Raw genomic sequence first — 21,601 nt, forward strand, 5'->3', positions numbered from 1 at the left:
TCAATTTTCTTTCACTCAATAGCACTTTATGCAAGTCTTATCACATTTTTCTAAATACTTCATATTTGTTATTCTTTATAATGCAGTAATGTTCTTTATATTAATATACCATAGATGTAAATATCTACATATCAGTCTTTTCTTTCACTCAAAAACCTTGTAATATAGACAAAGAAGTAGAATCTTCAATAGGAACAATTCAGTAACTTTTGGTAGAACTCTTTTATAGCTGACCCTGCCAGATATGATTTGGCATGCCTCTCTCTTCACATAGTCCTTCTAAAAAGGAGCTTCCTCGTCTTTTATTATCCTTACTAACTTGATATAAGTAAGATGCTATCTCGAGATTGTTTTATTTTGCATTTTCTTAGTACTAATAATCTTGAGCCATTTTTGTTGATTCTTGAAAGCTTTAACTTACATTTCTTTTTTTTTTTTTTTGGGGGGGGGGGCTGCAGAGGAGACACCTCTCCATTCATATCTTTTGACCATTTGTCTCTTGGTATTGGCTAAGAATTTTAAAAAGTAATGTCAGTTCCTTATAGATTTTGGATGATACTCTTATAAGATATATTTAATGCAAAACTTCTGCCCAAATCAGAAATTTATTTTGATTTTTCAACTAGTTTTTATTATTTTAATAATATTTTATTTTTTCAAATACATACAAAGATACTTTTCAACATTCACCTTTGCAAAACCTTGTGTTCCAAATTTTTCTCCCTCACCTCCCCATTCTCCAAGACAGCAAGCAGTCCAATGTAGGTTAAATATTTGCAATTCTTCCAAATGTATTTCCATATTTGTCATGCTGCACAAGAAAAATCAGATCAAAAAGGAAAAAAATAAGAAAAAAAGCAAGCAAACAAAAATAAAAATGATTAAAATATTATGCTTTGATCTTTAATTTCTAAAACTCTCTCACTGGATGTGGATGGCACTTTCCATCATGTTATTGGAATTTCCTTGAATCACCTCATTGTTGAAAAAAGCAAAGTCCATCACAGTTGATCATCACATAATCTTGTTGCTGCTATGTACAATGTTCTCTTGGTTCTGCTCACTTCACTTAGTAATTCTTTTCCAAATTTCTCTGAAATCAGTCTGAAATTCTTAAAGAAAAATAATATTCAATTATGTTCATATAGCATTACTTATTTAGCCATTCCCCAAATAATGGACATCCATTCAATTTCTAATTCCTTGCCACTACAAAAAGGGCTGCTACAAATATTTTTGAACATGTGGGTCCTTTTTCCTTTTTTATGATCTCTTTGGGATATAAGCCCAATAGAGACACTGCTGGACCAAGGGACATTCACAGCCTGATAGCTCCAAAATGCTGTCCCAAATGGTTGGAACGGTTCGTAACTCTACCATTAAGGCATTAGTGTCCCAGTTTCTTGCTGTTATTGTGTACAATGTATTCCTAGTCCTGCTTGTTTTGCTGAGCATCAGTTTGAGTAAAACTTTCCAGGTCTTTCTAAAATCTGCATGTTCATCATTTTTGTAGAACAATAATATTCCATTGTTTTCATATACCACAACTTATTCAACTATTCCCCAGCTGATGGGCATACACTCATTTTCTGATTCCTTGTTATCACAAGAAGAGTTGCTACAAACACTTTTGCACATGTGGATCCTTTTCCCTCTTTTATGATTTCCTTGGAGTATAGACTTAGTAATGGCACTGCCGAGTCAAAGCCAGATGAATTTTATTATTTTTTTCTATCTCTATAAAGTAATTGCTTGATTGGTGTAGCATTTAATAAGTAGATTAATTTAGGAAAGATTGTCATTTTTATTATATTAGTTCAGCCTATCCATAAGCACTTACTATTCTTCCATTTGTTTAGATCTAACTTACTTTATGTTAAAAAAAAAAAAGTGTTTTGTAATTGTTTTCATATAGTTCCTGGCTTTATCTTAGCAGGTAGACTCCCAAATATTTTGTATTATCTGCAATTATTTTAAATGAGATTTCTCTTTCTATTTGTTGTTGCTGGGCTTTATTGGTGACATACAGTTTCATCTAGTTTTTTAAAGGTGCTTTACAGCAAGATTTCATATATTTGGTCATATATGGCCAAATGTCCAGTTCTGTATCTTAGTGTACTTTCTTATTAAAAATAGAGACCTAAGTCTCATGGTATATAAAATGGATATGCTAATACATGACCCCACCTACCTTGCAGCATAGGAATAAACTTGAGAATTAGCTAATATCTCTGAAATTCTTTGAGCTTCTCAAAAGAAACCTGCTACTAAAATGTCATAGGAGAAGAGGAAAAAGAACAAGATACATTTAAAATCTGACTGGAATGTAGCTTTATTGTGAATGTTATGCCAACATGCAGGGACAAAGTCTTCTGGGTACTGCATCCCTTGCACACAATTATTGGAAAAGGAAATCAGTTGCTTCATTTCATCTGGCTCCTGTTAATACCTACCCCTTAGAGTCAAACATCACTGACAACTAAGGAGAAAAGAGGAAAAAGGAAGAAAAAGAGATAAAGGAAAGAAGTCACCTATTGCCTTGTCTTCTTTGGTTGGGAAAGTTGGTTTTCCCCTCAGAAATAATAAATCAGAGAATGAGCTGATTATTGTTCTTCCCCAATTACTTGTCTGGACTTTGAACATCAAAAAATGTAAGACCAAAGAATAAGATGCGTGTGGTCTATTATTTCTAATGTATTCTAAGCCATTCATTTTTTAAAACCCTGAAACTTGAAGAAAGAAAAAGATATGGTACAGGTACATCAGAACTATGAGTGAAGAAGGGAATAGGACACTATCTCTTTAACCTACAGTCAAAAATGGCTGAAAATACCAAATTGGTGGGCACCCTGGTGATAAAGCTCACAGCTGAGTTCTAGTGACATGACAAGTACTAAAACTCACACATGAGATGCCTGGTGGTTTTCACACCAATTGAGTGTGAACCAAGTTAATTTATAAGTGTAGTGGGTAAGTCCTAGAGTCAGAGATTATCTGAAATGTTGCAGATCATATTGGCTGCTTCTTCCTCACTTCAACCCAGGTGCAATTTTGGCATGTGTGAACTAAATGTCCCTCATTTCCCTTGTGAATCATGTGCTTTAAATTGTGTTTTACAAAGTGATGATTTAGTTGAGTGAATTATATAGAAACAAGACCAAAATCTTCACTGGAATTCTAATAATGTTTTCCCTTCCTCTTTTTTTCTTTTTTATTCAGATTGGGCCAAGAGAATCGAATACAAGCCTGGTTCAGGGAGTATGCCCTTGTTTCCTAGCATCCACCTAGAAACTTGTGATGGGCCTGTTTCCTCAATCCAGATAACCACAGAACTACAGACCAATTACATTGGGAAGGGATGTGATCGTGAGACATACTCAGAAAAATCTCTTCAGAAATTATGTGGTATGTTCTTCTTTTTGTTTTTTCCCAGAATTAACTTTTTAAAAAAATACTCTAATAAAAATACTGAACAGACTTTTCAAATATATTCTATTACATCATTTGTATTTCACCTAAAAAGACAAGTAGGATGGTAAAAGCCAACTTTGAAGATGACTACAGATGGAAAGACAGAAAAACAATGTAGGAAGAACAGAATTAGGACTGGGAAGCCAAAAACTTAGATTTCAGTCCCAGCTATATCACATTAATATTTCTTTGGACGTTATTATATCTGTGGATACCAGCTTCCTCCTTTGGGAAATGAAAATGTTGGCATAAATAACATTTAAAGACCCTTCCTATTTTAGCATTCTATGATCCTATGAAAGCGAAAGCAGGAAACTGAGCCAAGGTTAAAATCAATTCATTAGCTCCAGTTTCTCATAGCTGACAAGAAGGAAATTCACTAAAGCTCTGATATGTGAGGTGTTGTATGATATAAGATAATGAAATCCAATGTAAGGTAATAAGGATAATGATGAAATTAGTGCTTTAAGATTTGTGAAGGATTTTATATGAACCATTTCATTTGATTGCCACAACAATCATATGAGATAAATCCTATTATTATTCCCATTTTCCAAATGATAAAATAGGTTGAGAGAAATTAATTAAATGATTTGTCAAGAATCTTACAGCTAATAAGTATTTGAGGTAAGATTTAAATTCAGGTTTTCCTGACACCAAACCCAGCACTATATCCACAATTTAAGCATTTCCAAAGCCATATGTGTTTAGTGAGAACCATATTTTTTCACTTACACAGTCAGCCAGGAGAGCCAACCGTCAGACACAGATACTTAGAGGCGTCCCAAGCACATGGAGTAGAGAAGATAACTATGTAGGTGGTGAAAGTAAGCCATTTACTTAAGGTCCAGTCAGTAAAAATCAGCATTAGAGACTGATGCTATTGATCTTATCTGTCTTATTGCTGAGGGATAGCAAAGACAGGTTATTGAAAAATACAATTTCTGTATATTTACCTTGCCAAAATTCTGGATCAGAAGCAGGAGAACAATGGAATTCTCTGCCCTACTAATTCAATTGCAAATCTAGGTAGCAAGAAGGCATCTAGATACTGGTCTGTTAGTTAAATTGCTAGAGTGGCAGACACTGCTAAAATTGATTTCAAACTGGCTTTATCAGGTTTTTGTCTGAGATTGTGACTCTGAGACTCCATCTATTTATTCTCTCTATAAATAATGTGGTGAAGAAAACAATGCTTTCACAAAATAAATCAAAAAGGATATATCTCTTTCAATTATCTACATGTTTCAAGTTTTAAAAAAAAGGATAGGAGGCACTAAATTATTGGGGAAATTACCTCAAATTCTCCATTTCTCTTTGCTGGCAGATATGCAGCTTTAAAATCTTTTATTTGGACTATCCTATTTCAATCCCTTTTGACCTGAAATAACTTGAGGAAAAGAGCCCACACTAGCATGAGTTATAGTTATTTTCAAGCATGATCTGGCTAAGAAGGAAATGATGAAATCAGCTTGTCACAAATCAGATGAGTCTACAGACCTTAGTCTGTGCTTTGATTTTAAAAGTTCTTGGAGGGAGATGGGGAGATATAGTGGTTGAGAAGGATTAGCAAGGGAAGGATGCTAAAATGGTATCAGAGCATGTTAACACAGCTACATTTAATCCTTGCTGCCAACCTCTTTATCCTTATATGAAGGCTGCTTAATTTACTCTGGAAAAGAGTTTTCTCAAGGAATGACCTTACTCAAACAAGCCATAGGAACAAACTCTTTGAAGAAAAAAGAAAAGAAAGGAAAAGAAACTTGCATTTCTCTCCCAGTGACACAGAGAGCAGTGTTGCCTTGATCAATTATGGAGAACTAATTGGGGAAAAGGGGATTGTGTTTGTGCTGGTCTGCCTTGAAGTATACTTTTGCACCTTCTAATTAGGAATCTAATTTATGAATTACAGCATAAAGTGGCTTGGGAGGTTAGAAAAGACAGGTGAGAAATGTGTTTAAATTCCAGGCTTCTGTTTTGCTTTGTCTAGACTTCATTTTCAAAAATGTATCTTGTGTTTTCACATTCAGGTTAGAAAGTACACTCTTATCACATTCAAAACTGGTTCATTCTGATGGCTACTAACCTCAATAGAACATATCTGTCTCGAGTGAAAATCCTTTCCTTGTTTTATTGAGTATTTTTATCACTAGGAAGGCAATCTACAGTAAAGTTTTCCAGTCAGGACAGTGCTGTAACCCACTGGAACCTTGAGAAGATGCCTTTAATGGGTTCTGGGATCCTGGGTTTCCAAGCTCACCTCGGCCAATTTTTGATGGGATGTTTTAAATTAATGTGGTGAGAACTATACTAAGAGGGAACATATTATTGGAATCAGTTTTATGTGGAAGATTGGGGTCAGAAGACAGATTTGAGCACCTGCTTAGGTGCTTCCTAATTTATGTCACTTAATTACATTGACCTTGGTTTCTTCTTCCATAAAATGAGGGGAATAGGTGTGATGATTGTGCTTACATTTTGTCATAAGAGAAAAGGAAGCAATTTATATGTCGCATGTCATATTTTCTATCCAGTGATCCTCCATTTTTTAGTCTCAGGATTTCTTTACACTCTTAAAAATTGTTGAGAACTTCAAAAAGCTTTTGTTGATGTGGATTATATCTATCAATATTTGCTATACTAAACATTATTTCTTTATATTTAATACAAAGCCAAAAATTAAGTAGTTCTCTTAAGGAAGTTATATTCTATAAAGAAAACTACATGTACTCCTAGACTTGGGAGTTAGAGGGCTTGGGTTCAAATGCTCTATCCTGTTACTGTATGACCTTGAAAAAGTCAGTTGCCTTCTGTTACCTGTATGACCTTGAGAAAAATCAGTTGCCTTCTCTGGTCTTCAGCCTCTTTCTCTGTTAATTAGGCAATGCAAAGTTGGTGGTTTCTATCATATCTTTCAATTCTACATTCTCTGATACTATGAATGTTAATTCATTCTCCAAAATTTCATAGCTATCCAAACTTATTCAGAAAATTTTGAGATTTCCCTTTATCAAAAACACACAATTCCAGCATTGGCTCATGAATCAGAAAATGAATGGAAAAGCATTTATCAAACACTTTTTATGGACTGGGCATTGACCTAACTACTGAGGGCACAAATGCAAGCAAATAAAAATAGTCCCTTCCTTCAAATAGCTTATATTCTTATAGAGACAATCTTATGGAATTGTAGGGGCAGAGAGAGGTGGAATACACAGAGTGGAATGGTCTGGAAATGTTCAGGAAGTAGCTCAGTGGTCCAGTTCCTGATAGGATAAGGTGAAAGCTCATTTAGCAGCTATTAGAGTCCTGGGGCAAAAGTCTGGAAAGTAGAGGAAATTCCAAGTGCATGCAACAAAGTTTGGAGATATTTAGGAGGAAAGAATGCCTGTCTGTAGTAAGAAGGATATAGAGAAAAAGAGAATAAGAGAAAGAGTGAGAGAAGTAAAAAGTTAGAAAGATGAAAAGCAAAGAGAATGAATGAATGTTGAGAAAGAGTAGTACCACAATTATAGATGCAGCTTCTCTTTTTTCCTATCATATGTCTGCCTTCTAGTTTGATTTTGGGGTAGATGGATGAGAGTAGAGGGGTCTCCCTACACACACACACACTACTATAAAACACAATTCTCCATTACTATCACAAGGTATTGGCCCAAGTTTATAGTTTTCAGCAGATAAAAGGTGCTAAGCTTGGGTGTTCCAACTGGGTTCGTTACCCCTTATTTGAAGTGGTTTCTCATATCCCTTCCCCACAAGGGATATTTCTTCTAAGTGTATCCTCAGGATTTAGCACAAAACCTAGCACATAGTGAGCACTTAATAAGTATTTGTTGAATTGAATTGAATGTCCCACCCCAAGATAATGGGTCTTGTTAAAAATAAGCACAACTGAGAAGGGAGGCATAAATATACAAACTGAACTTAAACATTTAAGAATTGTCTAGATAATTCTACTGGACTTTGGGAAAAATTTTAATTTTCAGGTTCTAATCTAGAAATTTTATTAATATTATTGATAAACACTGTTCACCAAGAATTCAGGTTCCTGGGTTGAAAGAATAGACAACTTCAGCTTGATTTGTGTGTTAATAGAAATTCGTATTTATATATTTGGATTTCATCAAAGTAATATAGTTCATTCTCATATGTGGTTTACAATTTAGCTTGGTATGAGATATTAACTTAACTACTTTTTCCTGAAATATCCAGGAAACTCAGCTCAAAGCATTGTTAGTAGTTGGGTATATTGTTTTTTGTTCATTTTTCTCTTTTCTTCAAGGAACTGTGATTTCATCTGTAGGGCAGTACTCCCACACTCTTTGCCGATCACAACCTGTTCATGACTTAGAGAACAGTCTTCACTAGTTGCTGTGCTTGAAAACACTTGATAACCAAATGATCAGGTCTCTGGTAATGAGCCTTCCCAAACTTAACTAGCCAAGTCTTCAAACAACAAGCACATACAGGCCATGGCTAAGCCCAAATGCTAAGTAGAACCTGTCTGAGTGTGTGCTTTACTTCATTGCCTTTACCTATGACAATATGAAGCCTTATGGTTTAGGACTAGAGATTCTCTCGGATTTCCTAGATAATACATCTTTTTATACACATAGACTAGTGTTTAATAAAGCATAAATATTGGCAACAGTGATATCTTTCCTGAGTATTGATGGGGTTTGTTTGGTCTGGGAGGATTTTTAGGGGCTTCTTCTATATTGAAAATTCAAATCCTATTTTGAACAAATGACTTTTTCCCAGTCTCCTCCCATATCTAGTGTCTCCCCTCTAGAATTATACTCTGGGTATGTATGTATACACACACTTTTGTATATAAGCTAATTTTATATTTATATATGTATATATATCCATGTATATCTTGTGTGTACATAGTTGTTAGTATGTTGTATTCACTATGATATTATAAATTCCTTGAGGGCAAGGACTGTATTCTTGCCATTTTTCTGTATTCCTAACACTTAGCACATTATTTAGCACATAGTATATGCTTAATAAATACTTGTTGACTAAGAGGAACATGTGATTTTTAGCTCACCTCTGTGAATGTAAACTTCCTGACTTGGGTTTCAGCATTTATGACAAACTGAAAGGACAAGTTCATGTACCTTGAATTACCCCAAGAGAAGTTGACCTGGCTTAAACTGACTTCTATTCAAGGAGTATCCAGTAGAACAAAGGAACTGATTGATTTATTGGAGAAATGGGCTCATCAATTATCTGTTACTTGGGATGGCTTTTGGGGTACATCATCCCCAGATGAAATACTGTCTTCTGTGGAATAACCTCTGCTAACAATGAGGGATATTACAAATGTGTAACACTTATAAAGCCTGACTAAATATCTAAACCAACTAGGAGCACAGAAGAAACTACTGGGATAATTGAAACCAAAACTAGGGGCTTAACCCAAATGAAATACTAAATTTTGTCTAGTCATAGAAGAGAATGCATAGAGCCCTGGAAATGTGAGTAGAAGTCACATTTCTTATTTTAATAGCTTTAGTCAATTTGATTCAGTTCACTAAGTATTTTCTGAGCTTTACTCTATGCTGAACCCTATGATAATCTTCTGGATGTACCATTTTAACCATATTATTCCCTTGTTCAAAGGCTTTTGATGGCTTCCCATTTCCTACCACATCAAATCTTAATTCCTTTGCCTAATTCTTAAGTCCTATTACAATTACAATCCAACCTATATCTCCAATCTTATTTCCCACAGTTCTTTAGCTTATAGTCTTCATTCTAGTCAAAGAAATCTTCATTTTTTCTCTGGTACAATGGAATAAAGCACTAGATTTGAAATAAGGAGGCCTGTGTTTATACCCTGGATGCAACATTTTGTTAGCTGTGAATGACCCAGGAGTGTACCGGAGCCAGCTTGAACCACTTAGAGAGGGACAACTGTTAAATTTTCATTGTGAATATTTATACCACCTAAATGGACAAATGTTACAAATCAGGGCTTGATTTATTATTTAACTGCTTTTCTAGATTTAAGAAAGTGATGGAGAAAATGTTGACGATGCAGATTTATATTTCCCTTTTTTTTTTCTTTTTTGGAGGCAATTGGGTTTAAGTGATTTGCCCAAGATCACACTGCTAGAACAACACCCAATTTGAATTCTGATTCTCCTTACTCCAAGGTTGGTGCTTTATCCACTGCACCCTCTAGTTGCCCCAACAATGCAGATAAAATTAAAAGTATATCATGTGTACATTCATTCCCCCTCCCCCTTCTCCAAGAGCCAATGGTTAAACATTTACCAGCACCCACCTGGAAGTAGCCATGGGTTCTTTACCTTTCTGTATGTTTTCTCTCATGTAAAATGTGGATAATAAACCATCTCTTTTTTTTGTAATCAAATATACTGACTTGCATCATATTCTGTTTTGGAATGATATGCCATATCTAAGAAATAGCTGATAAATCATTTTGATTGAAATGTGCAGTAAGCCTGGAAAGTAGCTGAGGGCCAGAAATGGAAGGCTTTACATGAAAATCTGAAGTTTTTATTTTAATCCTAGAAATTATGGAAAGGTATTGATGTTTCTTGAATAAGAGAATAACAGGATTCAATCTGTTCTTTAGAATCACGACTTTGGCAAACTGTGTAAAGGATAGATTAGAGAGAGGAGAAACTAGAAGGTTCTAGTTGTACTATTATAGGATTTAAAACAGTCTTTATAGAAGGGGAAATCAAGGTTCTGAAGGAGGAAGGGTTTTGCCCATAACCATATAGGGAGTAAGACACAGGGCCAAGAATTCAAACTCATATCTCCTGATTCTAAATCCAATTTTGTTTCCAACTGTGTCACTTTGACTAAAGTTAATGTAGTCTGGCTGGCCCCAGAGGGACTGCCATGTATGATTCTTTATCATTTCCAAATGAGTTTCTTAAATACACACTGATGAGCAGATGATGTGATTCAGAGTTTGCAAAATGACAACCCATGTTTATAAACTGCGTTCCCTTGAGTCCGAGTCGGGGAGGAGAGAAGCTGACGCAAAATCTTGAGAGAGTGCAACCCATTATTTTTCGTTTTAGTGCACCAAGAAATGAAAACAAATTTTTGAAGTTTATGATCATCTGTGCCATCTGGGTAAATTGAGTTTGATGTTTTCAAATAGGTAACATCTGTGTGTGAGATAGTGCAACCTGCTGTTCTATCCACAATTAGAGACACCTTAGCAAGCAGAGACTGTCCTTGTGCAGGGGAGTCTAAAGAGAGAGTTGCTGATGGGAGGACCCTGTCAAGTTAACACTCCAGTTTCAGTTAGAATCTGATCTAAAGAATAAGTTCTATTGAAACACAGAGCACCTGGAGCAGAAAACATTCAGTAATGAGGTTGGACTTGCCTTGATAGCAGGTTGGAGATGGTAGAGCTGCATACTAAACAAAGAGAGAAAAGAGAATAATGTCTGCTTGGAATGGCACTTGCAAAACCCAGCATGGGTGGAAAAAATATTGAGGTTATTGAAATGCATCTTTATCTGGCCTAGGGTCCCTTCACTGCCTTTTCCTTCCTTTCAGGGTTTGTCTTTTTCTGACTTCAGGCACCTGCTATCCCTATACTTTCCTTGCTATTTAAATCTACTCTTCAGAAAAATATAAATCCACTTATGCTGAGATCATCAAGAGGCAGAAGGCCCAACATGTTATTACTCCTTTGGGGGTTTTTATATTTAAAAAAAAAAAGTCAAACTATTAAGCCAAAAAACAAAAAAAAAGAAACTCTAAGGGTAGAAGTTCAAGTAAAAGCAAACATGATTATGGTAGTAGAAAGAAACTGTTGGAATCTCTTCTCAGAGAATAATTCTTAAGGATAATACAAAGAAGACTAGCCACAGTGGTTGAATTCCATAAGAAAACACACAAACTAACATATATCATATTTATAACATACATATATACTTATATATAAAAATATAACAATATAGTAATGAGGGGATGGAAACCTGATACTACTGTAGCAATAGTAACTTCTGGAGACCTTGTCCTGCCACTGTGACCACTTCTTCTGTGACCAAACTTCTTTATGATTGCTGCTAATTGTTATTGTTCTTTCTAGAGAATATATTGAAGCAAGATATTTATGATCATAATTGAAGCTTGAGTGTTATCTTACGTTTACCTGTAGACTGCTGGTTTTGAGGATGGAATTGAAGGTCATTAACTCTGAATTGTTTCGTATCTGTGTTTCTCCTACCACCTTCAAACTTCATTTCAGGGGGAAGTATGGACAGCTGGAGAGATCTATAACAGCCTTATATAGGAGGGGACGTAAGCTTAAATTTGAAAGAAACTAGAGTTTCTGAGGGACAGTCAGGTCACATAGGGGATAGAATCTGGGCTGTAACTAAAAAGAGTCATCTTCCTGAGCTCAAGTATGACCTCAGATACGAGCTGTGTGACCCTGTTTGCCTCAATTTACTCATTTGTAAAATGATCTGGAGAAGGAAATGGCAAATCACTCTAGTATTTTTGCCAAGAAAACCCAAAAGTAGTCTCAAAGAGTTGGGTAGGACTGAAACAATGGAACAAAAGGGACCCTGAGGGATTGCCATTCCCTAGATAGAATGAGCATTTACGCATTTACAGAAGAAAAAAAGGCGATTGCTCTGAAGCGGTGTGATTATAGGACACAAAAATAGTCTTTGTCCCCCAATCTTACCTCATCTGCTCCCTGAGCCCTGAAACTCCTCCAATGATAAATAAAGCATTCCATTTCACAATTAGAATTAATACTTACAGTACAAATACTCTTGGGAAAGTCTCACTATCTTTCCAGTTAACCTAGACTCATTGTTAATCAATCAGTTTAGAGTGGTTAGAGAAAAAAGAAAAGGTGGCTCTGGATAGAGTCTTAGGGAACATCTACAATTATGGAGAGTGATATCTGATGCTCTTCTTTAAAATCCTGTCCAGTTTAATTCTGACAGATGCCTTTTCCCTTCTTCCCATTCCTTTTACTGCCACTCCATTTTAGGCCATCTTAACCTCTCCTTTAGTCTAATGAAACAGCCTCCTAAATCCATCTAAAATAAGCATTTATTTGGTGCTATATAGCTACATAGATATGTGTATGTACTTGCCTCATTCGTTGCCAGATTAATCTTCCTAAAGCAATGTCATAATCATGCCAGTTCCCATCCTTTCACCTACTGAGTAAAGTTCAAATTCGGGACCACAGAGTTTCAGTTGAAAATGACTTGAGCGGCCCTCTCTAAAAAGAAATCCCTTTTACAACACATCAAAATGTATGAAGATCTTGAACAGGGAATAAACCATTGTCTCCTGAGAGATACAATTCCAGACTTAGAAATTAGCAACTAATTAGGATGAATTTCTAATTATTATAGTTTTTTTTTTTCTTACATCAAATCTGCCTTTCAACTCCCTTGTATTGCTTCCAGGTTTGTCCTGAGAAATGACACTAAATAAGTCTCATCACATTTCCATATGGTGGCCCTTGAGCTATGTACAGACAACTATCATGCTTTCTTGCCCAATTTCTTTCTCCAAATTATACACTCCAAATTCCTTTAACGGAACTACATAAATTAGGCCTTTCATCATCCTGATCACCTCCTATTGGCTGTTTTCTAGATTATCAGTGTCTTTCTGAAGATGTGGCACCTAGGACTTAACAAAATACTTTGGCTTCTATCCAGCAATCTCTCTAGATACTGTTTTTAAAAAGCCTGAGATTGCATTCTCAATCACAACTGGATTATACTGAAATTGTGGTTGTAGCAGCAATAAGAGTAAAAGTAGAAGGAGGAAAAAGAGGAACAGTAGAAGGAGTGGTAGTAGTGGTAATGAGCAAGAGCTCACATGAAGTTCAAAAGGATACATTCAAGGTCTCTGAAGAATTTTAGAATTGGTTGTGAGACATGGAAGACACTGGCCAGGACCGCAAAGCAGAGTTACAATAACTTGAAAGAAAAAGAGAATATCAAATTTAGAGCCATCTCCACTCTAGATGTTCATATGGACTATTTGTGCCCAACCTGTGGTACAGTCATCCAAACTCATATTGGTCTGATCAGTCAGACATGCTGTACCTTCATCCCAGCATAATGATGTAATTTTGGTCCTCTTCAAGAATGAAGGAAAATAATCATGGTGGTGGTAGTAATAGTAGTAGTAGTAGTAGTGTTGAGATTGGGAAAGGGGATTCCAAAAATTTGGGGTCCCAAACCAGTGTTGTGAGGTGTCTCAAAAGAGTTTGCAGGCTTGAACCCATCTCCTAGTCAAGGGGCAAAGTTTTATTGCAATAATATTATAACGTCATTACAAAAAACAAGCTGGAATTCTAAGGGAATTTCTACAGAGAAACAGAAGGAGATATATTTATACAGCTTTCAATCAGAGATATGCTAATTCTATGGCTCATAGGTAGGAAGGAGTGATCTCCAGAATTTGGTTCTCTTGACCAGATTAACAGTCAGCAGTGAATTAAGGAGTGGTCTATCCACTGTTGTCTCAGGAGTTTGATCTATGGGAGTTTCCTGAGGCTAGAAACTATCTAACTTAGGAGGCTTCAGACATTGGGTATGGGGGTTTCCTGAGGCAGATTCCCAAGCCAGAAGATTTAGGACCACTTATTGTTAGAACAGAAGCTCCCCAAGGTCAGGGGATCCTAAAACCACCACTATATTTCCCTAAAAGCTATATCATATCAGTAGTAGTAGTAGTAGTAATGGGAGAAGGAAAAGGAGCCAGAGATGATGAAGACAATAAAATAATAATAATAGTCATAGTTGTGGTGGTGGTGGTGGAGGAAGTGGTAGCAGGAGCAGTGGCAATAATGATGTTTCTGGTGATATAGTAACATTTATATAGTACTTTAAGGTTTGCAAAATACTTTACAAGTGGTATCTCACTTTATCCTCCTAATAACTTTGGGAGGTAGATGTAATTATTGTAATGCATTTTACGGATGAATAAATAGAGGCAGACAAAGATTAAGTGACTTGCCCAGTATCACATGCCTAGAAAGGATCTGAAGCTGAATTTGAACTCAGGTTTTCCTGACTCCAAATATGGGGCTCTATCCACTGATGAACTTAACTGTGATCCTAAGTCTACTAAAACTCCTAGATTTTTTTCAGATTAACTGCGGCTTAGCTTTACCTCCCCTTCTTATACTTGAATATTTGACTTTGAAATCTATGACATACTTTACATTTATCTGTATTAATTATAATATTATTAGGATCAATCCAGTATTGTATTCTACTGTTATGTTTTTAGATTCTGACTGTCATTTGCCATTTATGGACCCTTCACCTTTTGGACCCAGTTTCTCTCTCCCATCTAATTACATATTTCTTAGTCCGATCAAACTAAAATACTCAGTATTCCTGCCTTATTCTTTTCTATCTTTGGAACTTTTCTCTTCTTTCAGTGGGCATTTCTACCATCTTGACCTCTTGAAGTCCTACCGGCAAAAGACATAACTCCAATACAAGACCTTCATTTCCCATCCCCAACAATACTTTGATTATTCCTCTTTTCCAGCATTTGTCACATTTTATTTTGTGTCATTATTATTTGTGTGTATGTCTCATTTAACCTACAGGATTGTAAAGCCCTGTCTATTAGACATTTATTTAGTCTTCTGTTTCACAATACAAACTATGGTCATCAGTATACAGTAGGTGTTCAATAAATGTCTATTGATTTAATAATATGAATCATACTGTGGTCAATAAATCTGCAGTTAACACTAATTACAACTTTTCCATTAGAGAGTATTAACTGAGAATTACAGATGGCATTTTGGATGCAGTAAGTCTTTAGCCATGGGCATTGTTAAGTGTAGTATTGACCCAAGTACATGTGTTGAGTATTTAGTGCTTACTATATACCAGACCCTATGCTAGGCCCTGAAAGTACAAAAAATAAAAACAGAACAAAACCAGCAATAAATAAGGAACTCATCTATTTTTGTCTAGCAATAATTAATGTTTCTCCTTCAGGTAATCAATCAATTAATCAATAATCAGTCAATAAATATTCATGCTAAGATATGCAAACACTTCCTTCTTTCAAAGCTCAGCTTAAGTATCATATCCACTATGATTATGTGGATGTTCTCTTTCCCTGTGTCCCACTCCTAACTTACCCTATAATGAACCTAATTATATACAAAGAACACTGAATTTGAAGCCAAGAGGACTTGACTTCAAATTCTGCCTCAGACATTCACTAGCTGTATGACCCTAAATGGATCATTAAACTCCCTCAGTATCAGAAGAGGATAATAATAGCACATCATTTGCTGAGGTTTTGTGAAGATCAAATGGGATAATCTATGTAAATGACTCTTTAAAATACTATATTAAACATTAGCATTAAAATACTATATAACATTATATAGTTCTGCCTTCCACATCATGGAGTTAAGGGTGTGGTACCTTCATGATCTGGAAAATCCATGTAAAAATTTTTGGCCATCCATTCCTTAATAGCAGAGAAAAAAATCTGGATTATTATGGTATTAAAAGGAACAATATTTTACTATACGCATATTTTGTGCATTTCTGAGTTTCTAAATTTTTTCTATGTTGTCTGTTGGCCTTTGTGTACCATTTGTGGCTTCATAAAATTTTTTAAAATTCCTGTTTAATTTCTAATGCTGACTAACAATATATCAAAACTGCCATGGGAAAAGTCATAATGTGGAAGGGATGATTGTAGCATTAAACATTAAGATACTCCATATTAGCTGTTATTATTTTTACTATCTTGTACCATTTGTTTTTGCATATATGTTAGTCTGATCTCCCAACTAGATTATGAGTGCCTTGAGGACAGTGACTTATTTTATACTTTAAAGTAAATAAAGATATGTACTGGGTGTTCTAAATCAGTGATGTCAAACTCAAAAAGAAACAGGGGAGGTAGCATAAGGATTCCCAAGTGTTGCATATCGACTTAGAAAACCATATATTAACACTAATTTTGTTTTATTATATACTTTTTTTATTTTGTTAAGTATTTCACAATTATGTTTTAATTCAGTAGGTCTTATATATACTCTAAAGTGTTAAAGACCATGTGTCTGACATCTCTGTTCTAAGAGCTAAAAGAGTTTTTAGACAATTTTTAGATGAAAGAGTAGTGCTCTTTAAGTCAAATGATCCTTTATTTATTACCTTCTAATTTTTTTCTGAATATAATTGATCATCTTCCTATTAAGGAGACAAAGAAGAATGGAAGTCGGGTCTCCTTATTTTTTGAGTGATTCTTAAATTCTCTTTGATCAAGACAGCAGAGCAGATATCTCAAGTATAACACTTGCCTATCTTGATTTGGTATCCCCTATAGGAGCTTCCTCAGGAGCCATAGACCTCTTGCCTTCTCCCAGTGCAGCCACCAACTGGACAGTCGGACTTCTGGTAGACAATAATGACATGATATTCAAATTTGATGGCAAACAAGGTGCAAAGATTCCAGATGGGATTGTCCCCAAGAATTTAACAGACCAGTTCACAATCACCATGTGGATGAAACATGGTCCAAGCCCTGGAGTGAGAGCAGAAAAAGAAACCATTCTCTGCAATTCAGATAAAACTGGTGAGTCTTTCATCTTTTCTTGATTTCCTCAAGAGTTTTGCTGTATAAGTTTTGAGGTGGATATGAAAGAGCCCCAAATAAAGTGATTATTGGAAGGAAGAGGGGAAACAACAAAGAGAAAATGACAGTGATATACTGTTCAATAAGCTTAGTTATCTTTCTTCAATCTGCTTAGCTCTCATATCCATGGATACAATAACATCATAGGAGATACCCATTGACCCATAAAGAAACTGGACCCATTATTTCAATCTCATCACCACCAACTTCTTACCATCTAAGATAATAAGATAGTAATAATGATCCAGAACCATGCAACATGAAAGCTCTAGGAGGTAGATTCTAGATGCACAATGCAAAGTCCTATAGAATCTTATGTTAATTTGTCATCCCACATTTTTTTGCAAAGCGTTTTCCCATCTATAATTAATGTAATATTATAGGATCCCTCTTTCTACATCCACAAATTCCATGAAGTCAATAGAAAAGTTAATACCATTTCCATTTGCAGATGGTCATCTAGACAAAAAAAAAAAAAAAAAAAGACAAGTGACATATTCCAAGTCCAGAATTCTAAAGCTCCAAGCTCTTTCTACTAGACTATGTCACTTATATTAATTCAATGTAGACAATGAAAAAAGATAATTGAACCATTAAAAATGATAGGGAACAATTTTCTTGATTTGTAGGGATTGATATAGATAAAATAAACTCCCTAAAGTTAGTTCAGGGCTTTGACCAACATTTATTTTCCTCCTTTGACATTTGAAAGATCGTCAAACACTTATTTTCTCCTCATATTTAAAAAGTATATTTTTGTCTGATGAATTTTTTAATTGTTGATAAAGTGAATCAAGGCTAATTATCCTGATCAAAATTAACATCTGCCATCAGTTGCCAAAACTTTAGTTTTTTGTAGTTGAATATGTGGTTAGGTGGATCTTGCTCTGTTCCATTCAAAAACTCTTTAGCTATAAACTACTCCTTAAATAGACCAAAAATATCTCTAAAACCAGAGATGTAACCATCCCTTTCTTTATATCTCTCCCTTCAAATTCCAAACATAAAAACTTGTTTTGTACAAAAAGTATCAGAAATAATATGTGACAATAATAATTATTGTTTGTTTGTAAGTTGATTAATGTATTCTACTGTCTAAATTTTTTCTATACTGATAGTATCTGTAATTTATAATCTTATGAAATTAGCTGGGATATTAAAAAATTAAATGACTAACCCATGGGCACACGTTAGAGTTAAGACTTGAACCCATAAATGAATGTAAATTGTTTGCATTTTTGTTTTTCTTCCTGGGTTATTTTTACCTTCTGAATCCAATTCTCCCTGTGCAACAAGAGACCTGTTTGGTTCTGCACACATATATTGTATCTAGGATATACTGTGACCTATTTAACATGTATAGGACTGCTTACCATCTGGGGAAGGGGGTGGAGGGAGGGAGGGAAAAAGTCGGAACAGAAGTGAGTGCAAGGGATAGTGTAAAGAAATTTTTTTCAAAAAAAAAAAAAGACTTGAACCCATGTTTTCCTATCTCACAGACTACTTCTCTATCCATTGCCCCATTTTGCCTCTGGATGGGCATTTATAAAGGTTTTAAAGTTGGCAGAGTGCTTATCACAAATTATTTCAATTAAACCTTACAACAGTCCTATAATATAGGAACTACATTTTTAATTTTATACATGAGAAAACTCAGTAGATAGAGCCATGGGTCTATAGTCAAGAAGACCTGAAATCAAAATGCACAATTCTGGAAAAGTCATTTAATCTACTGAATAAGGAAATGGAAAAGTATCTTTGGTATGGTAAAAAGGGTAACAGAAAGTTGGATACAACACATTCAATAATAACTAGCAGAAGTAGGGTTTGAATATCATTCTTGCTGATTCCAAGCCTAGCACTAATGTTGTGGCACAGGAAAAATGCTTCATTTAGGCTATGATTACTTGAGCCTACTGATCCGGAGCCTTAGCAATTATCTGAATACTTTGACCAATGACTAAAATCTAACAGGCTGATTAAGGTTAAAAATCCATGTTGCTGTGTTTGATGCAGATCCACAGATATAAAATAACATTGAAAAGATATCACTGATCTAGAAATTAAGGTATTCTGACTCCATCATCAGGTACCTTTCACTGTGCTAGGAACTACTGGCCATTAAAAAAGAAGGTTAAGTCAAGGTCTCTACTTTTAAACAGTTTATGATTTTATTCACTCGATAAAATGAACATAATATGAGACAATTAGAAAATAAGAGCTAATTTTAAAGGCAGTAGGAGTTCAACAAAAGAAGAGACCAGAGTGAGCTAAAGTGGTTTGATGGAGTATTAGAAAAACTAAATTAAGGATTGAATGATGGATAAGATTTTGATAATGGTTATGGAAAGAAGGGAATGGGAAGGTTATTCCCAACAAAAGCAACGACATTTTTAAAAAAGGTTTAAGAGATGAGAAAGAACAAATGAATATGGCCTGTGCAATGATAGCAAGTAAACTAAAAGTCAAGGTTAGTTATGGGAAATCAGCAAGAAAGTGGGATGAAGCCAGGTTATAGCAAAACTTGAATGAGGAGGCAAAACTGTATTCATTATTTTATTTATTTATTAAATGTATTAATTTATGAATAGAGAAGATAACATTATAGGATTCAGGATTCCCACTGTAGAGAATTGCAAATGATATAATCTTTCAAGTATGTCCAATTTGGCTGGACAGAGTGTCAGGAAATAATAATTAGGAATGTAGTTTTCACACTGTTACCCTTAAAAAAGTCTACACTGGAATTTAGAAAGGGTTGGGCAAGTGATACATAAAAACAATCAACAGAGGAATTATTAGAGAAGATTGTTCATTCAGTCCTTACGAAGTTGAAATTAAAGAAGAGGCTGATCTCTATATTAACAATTCCTCCAGATTCAGAAACACCTAAAGTTTTATTAGTATATTGTGTAAATTATATCCAACATAGTAAAAAGATCACTTGAGCCTTGAAAGCATTAGCAATATTGGCTTAATATTCAAGTCTTTCTTGTAGGAATTTCCTTACAGAGTTTCTTGTTTCCCTTCCTTCCAGGTCAACAAATTACATTCTTTGTCCTGGAATGATTATTAGAAATAATATAGGGTAGAAAAGTGTAAAATTTGTTTCTATAGTTAACTGAACTGTGTTGAACAATATAGTTAGAAATATCTTCTTTGATGGACATAAAGATATTAATTTCTAATTGCATGTGTTAACCTATATCAGATTGCTTGCTGTCTTTGAGAGAGGGGGTGAGGGGAGAGAGGGAGAAAAATTTGGAACACAAGGTTTTGCAAAGGTGGATGTTGAAAACTATCTATGCATATATTTGGAAAAATAAAATACTATTAAAAAGATATTAACTTCTGTTTATTTGTATTTCCTTTTTTTCCCCCCAGAAATGAACCGACATCACTATGCCCTCTATGTGCATAATTGCCGCCTTGTATTCCTTTTGCGGAAGGACTTTGACCAAGCAGATACCTTTCGACCAGCAGAATTCCACTGGAAGCTGGATCAGGTATTTATTACCTTTTTCTTTGTCGATATCTTGACTCTGTTAAAGTTCCCACACTGGTCTAGTTTGCACCAGTGACTGTTAACAGCAGGATCCCAGGTTTCCTGCTTTTTTTAAGGTTTTTGAAAAGGTTTTAAAATGTCAAGTTTCTCTTGTAGCAGCAGAAATTATTGTTGGAAATAGAAAATAGCAACTTAAAGTACATAGTCTGTAAAAATCACATTGTTAAAAGTAGACAAGGCATACAATTTTATAGGCTTGAATGTTGGTAGCCCCCTAGGATACAGAGAATATTTTGGTGTCAATGGTTTAACTACATTAGTTTAAGTTTTTTCATTTATCTGTCCCTTCCATATCCTACCACCCAATTAAAAAAGAAAATGCAAATAATTGTAACAAATATACAATCAAACAAAATAAATCCCTGTATTAGTCAAAAAGTATACCTCATTTATACCTTGACTCCATCATCTGTCAGGAAATGGAAAGCATTCTTCATCACTAGTACTGTGTTGATCGCAGTACTTAAATCTTTCAGACTTGTTTGTCTTTACAATCTTGTTGCAATTGTATTGTTTTCCTGATTCTGCTCACTCCTTTCAGCATTGGTTCATATCAGTCTTCCTAGGTTTCTTTGGAGCGCTACCTTTTATCATTTATTACAGCACAATAGTATTTTACCATATTCATATACTACAATTTGTTGAGCTAGTTGACTGGAAACCCCCTTGGTTTCTAACACTTTGCAACCACAAAAAAATGCTGCTATAAAGGTTTTTTAAAATGCATGAGTCCTTTTCTATTTTCTCTGATCTCTTTGGAACATAGATTTAATAGTGAAGTCATTGGGTGGAAGGATATACACAGTTTAAAAACTTTGGGGGCATAGTTATAAAGTGTTTTCTAGAGTAACTGGATTAATTTTAACTGTGTTACAGATAATTAAGATGGATATT

General features: G+C 34.9%; 1 protein-coding gene across 1 annotated transcript in view; it reads left to right on the plus strand.

The window, feature by feature from the left end:
- Positions 1-21,601, plus strand: part of CLSTN2 (calsyntenin 2) — a 548,572-nt gene that overhangs the window by 413,184 nt on the left and 113,787 nt on the right. Inside the window, exons 5-7 of the mRNA XM_031959829.1 lie at positions 3,220-3,405; positions 16,834-17,082; positions 20,527-20,648. Coding sequence (XP_031815689.1) covers positions 3,220-3,405; positions 16,834-17,082; positions 20,527-20,648 — 557 coding nt within the window. The remainder of the gene's footprint in view (positions 1-3,219; positions 3,406-16,833; positions 17,083-20,526; positions 20,649-21,601) is intronic.

Source organism: Sarcophilus harrisii, chromosome 3, assembly GCF_902635505.1.
Source record: "Sarcophilus harrisii chromosome 3, mSarHar1.11, whole genome shotgun sequence".
Lineage (NCBI taxonomy): Eukaryota > Metazoa > Chordata > Mammalia > Dasyuromorphia > Dasyuridae > Sarcophilus > Sarcophilus harrisii.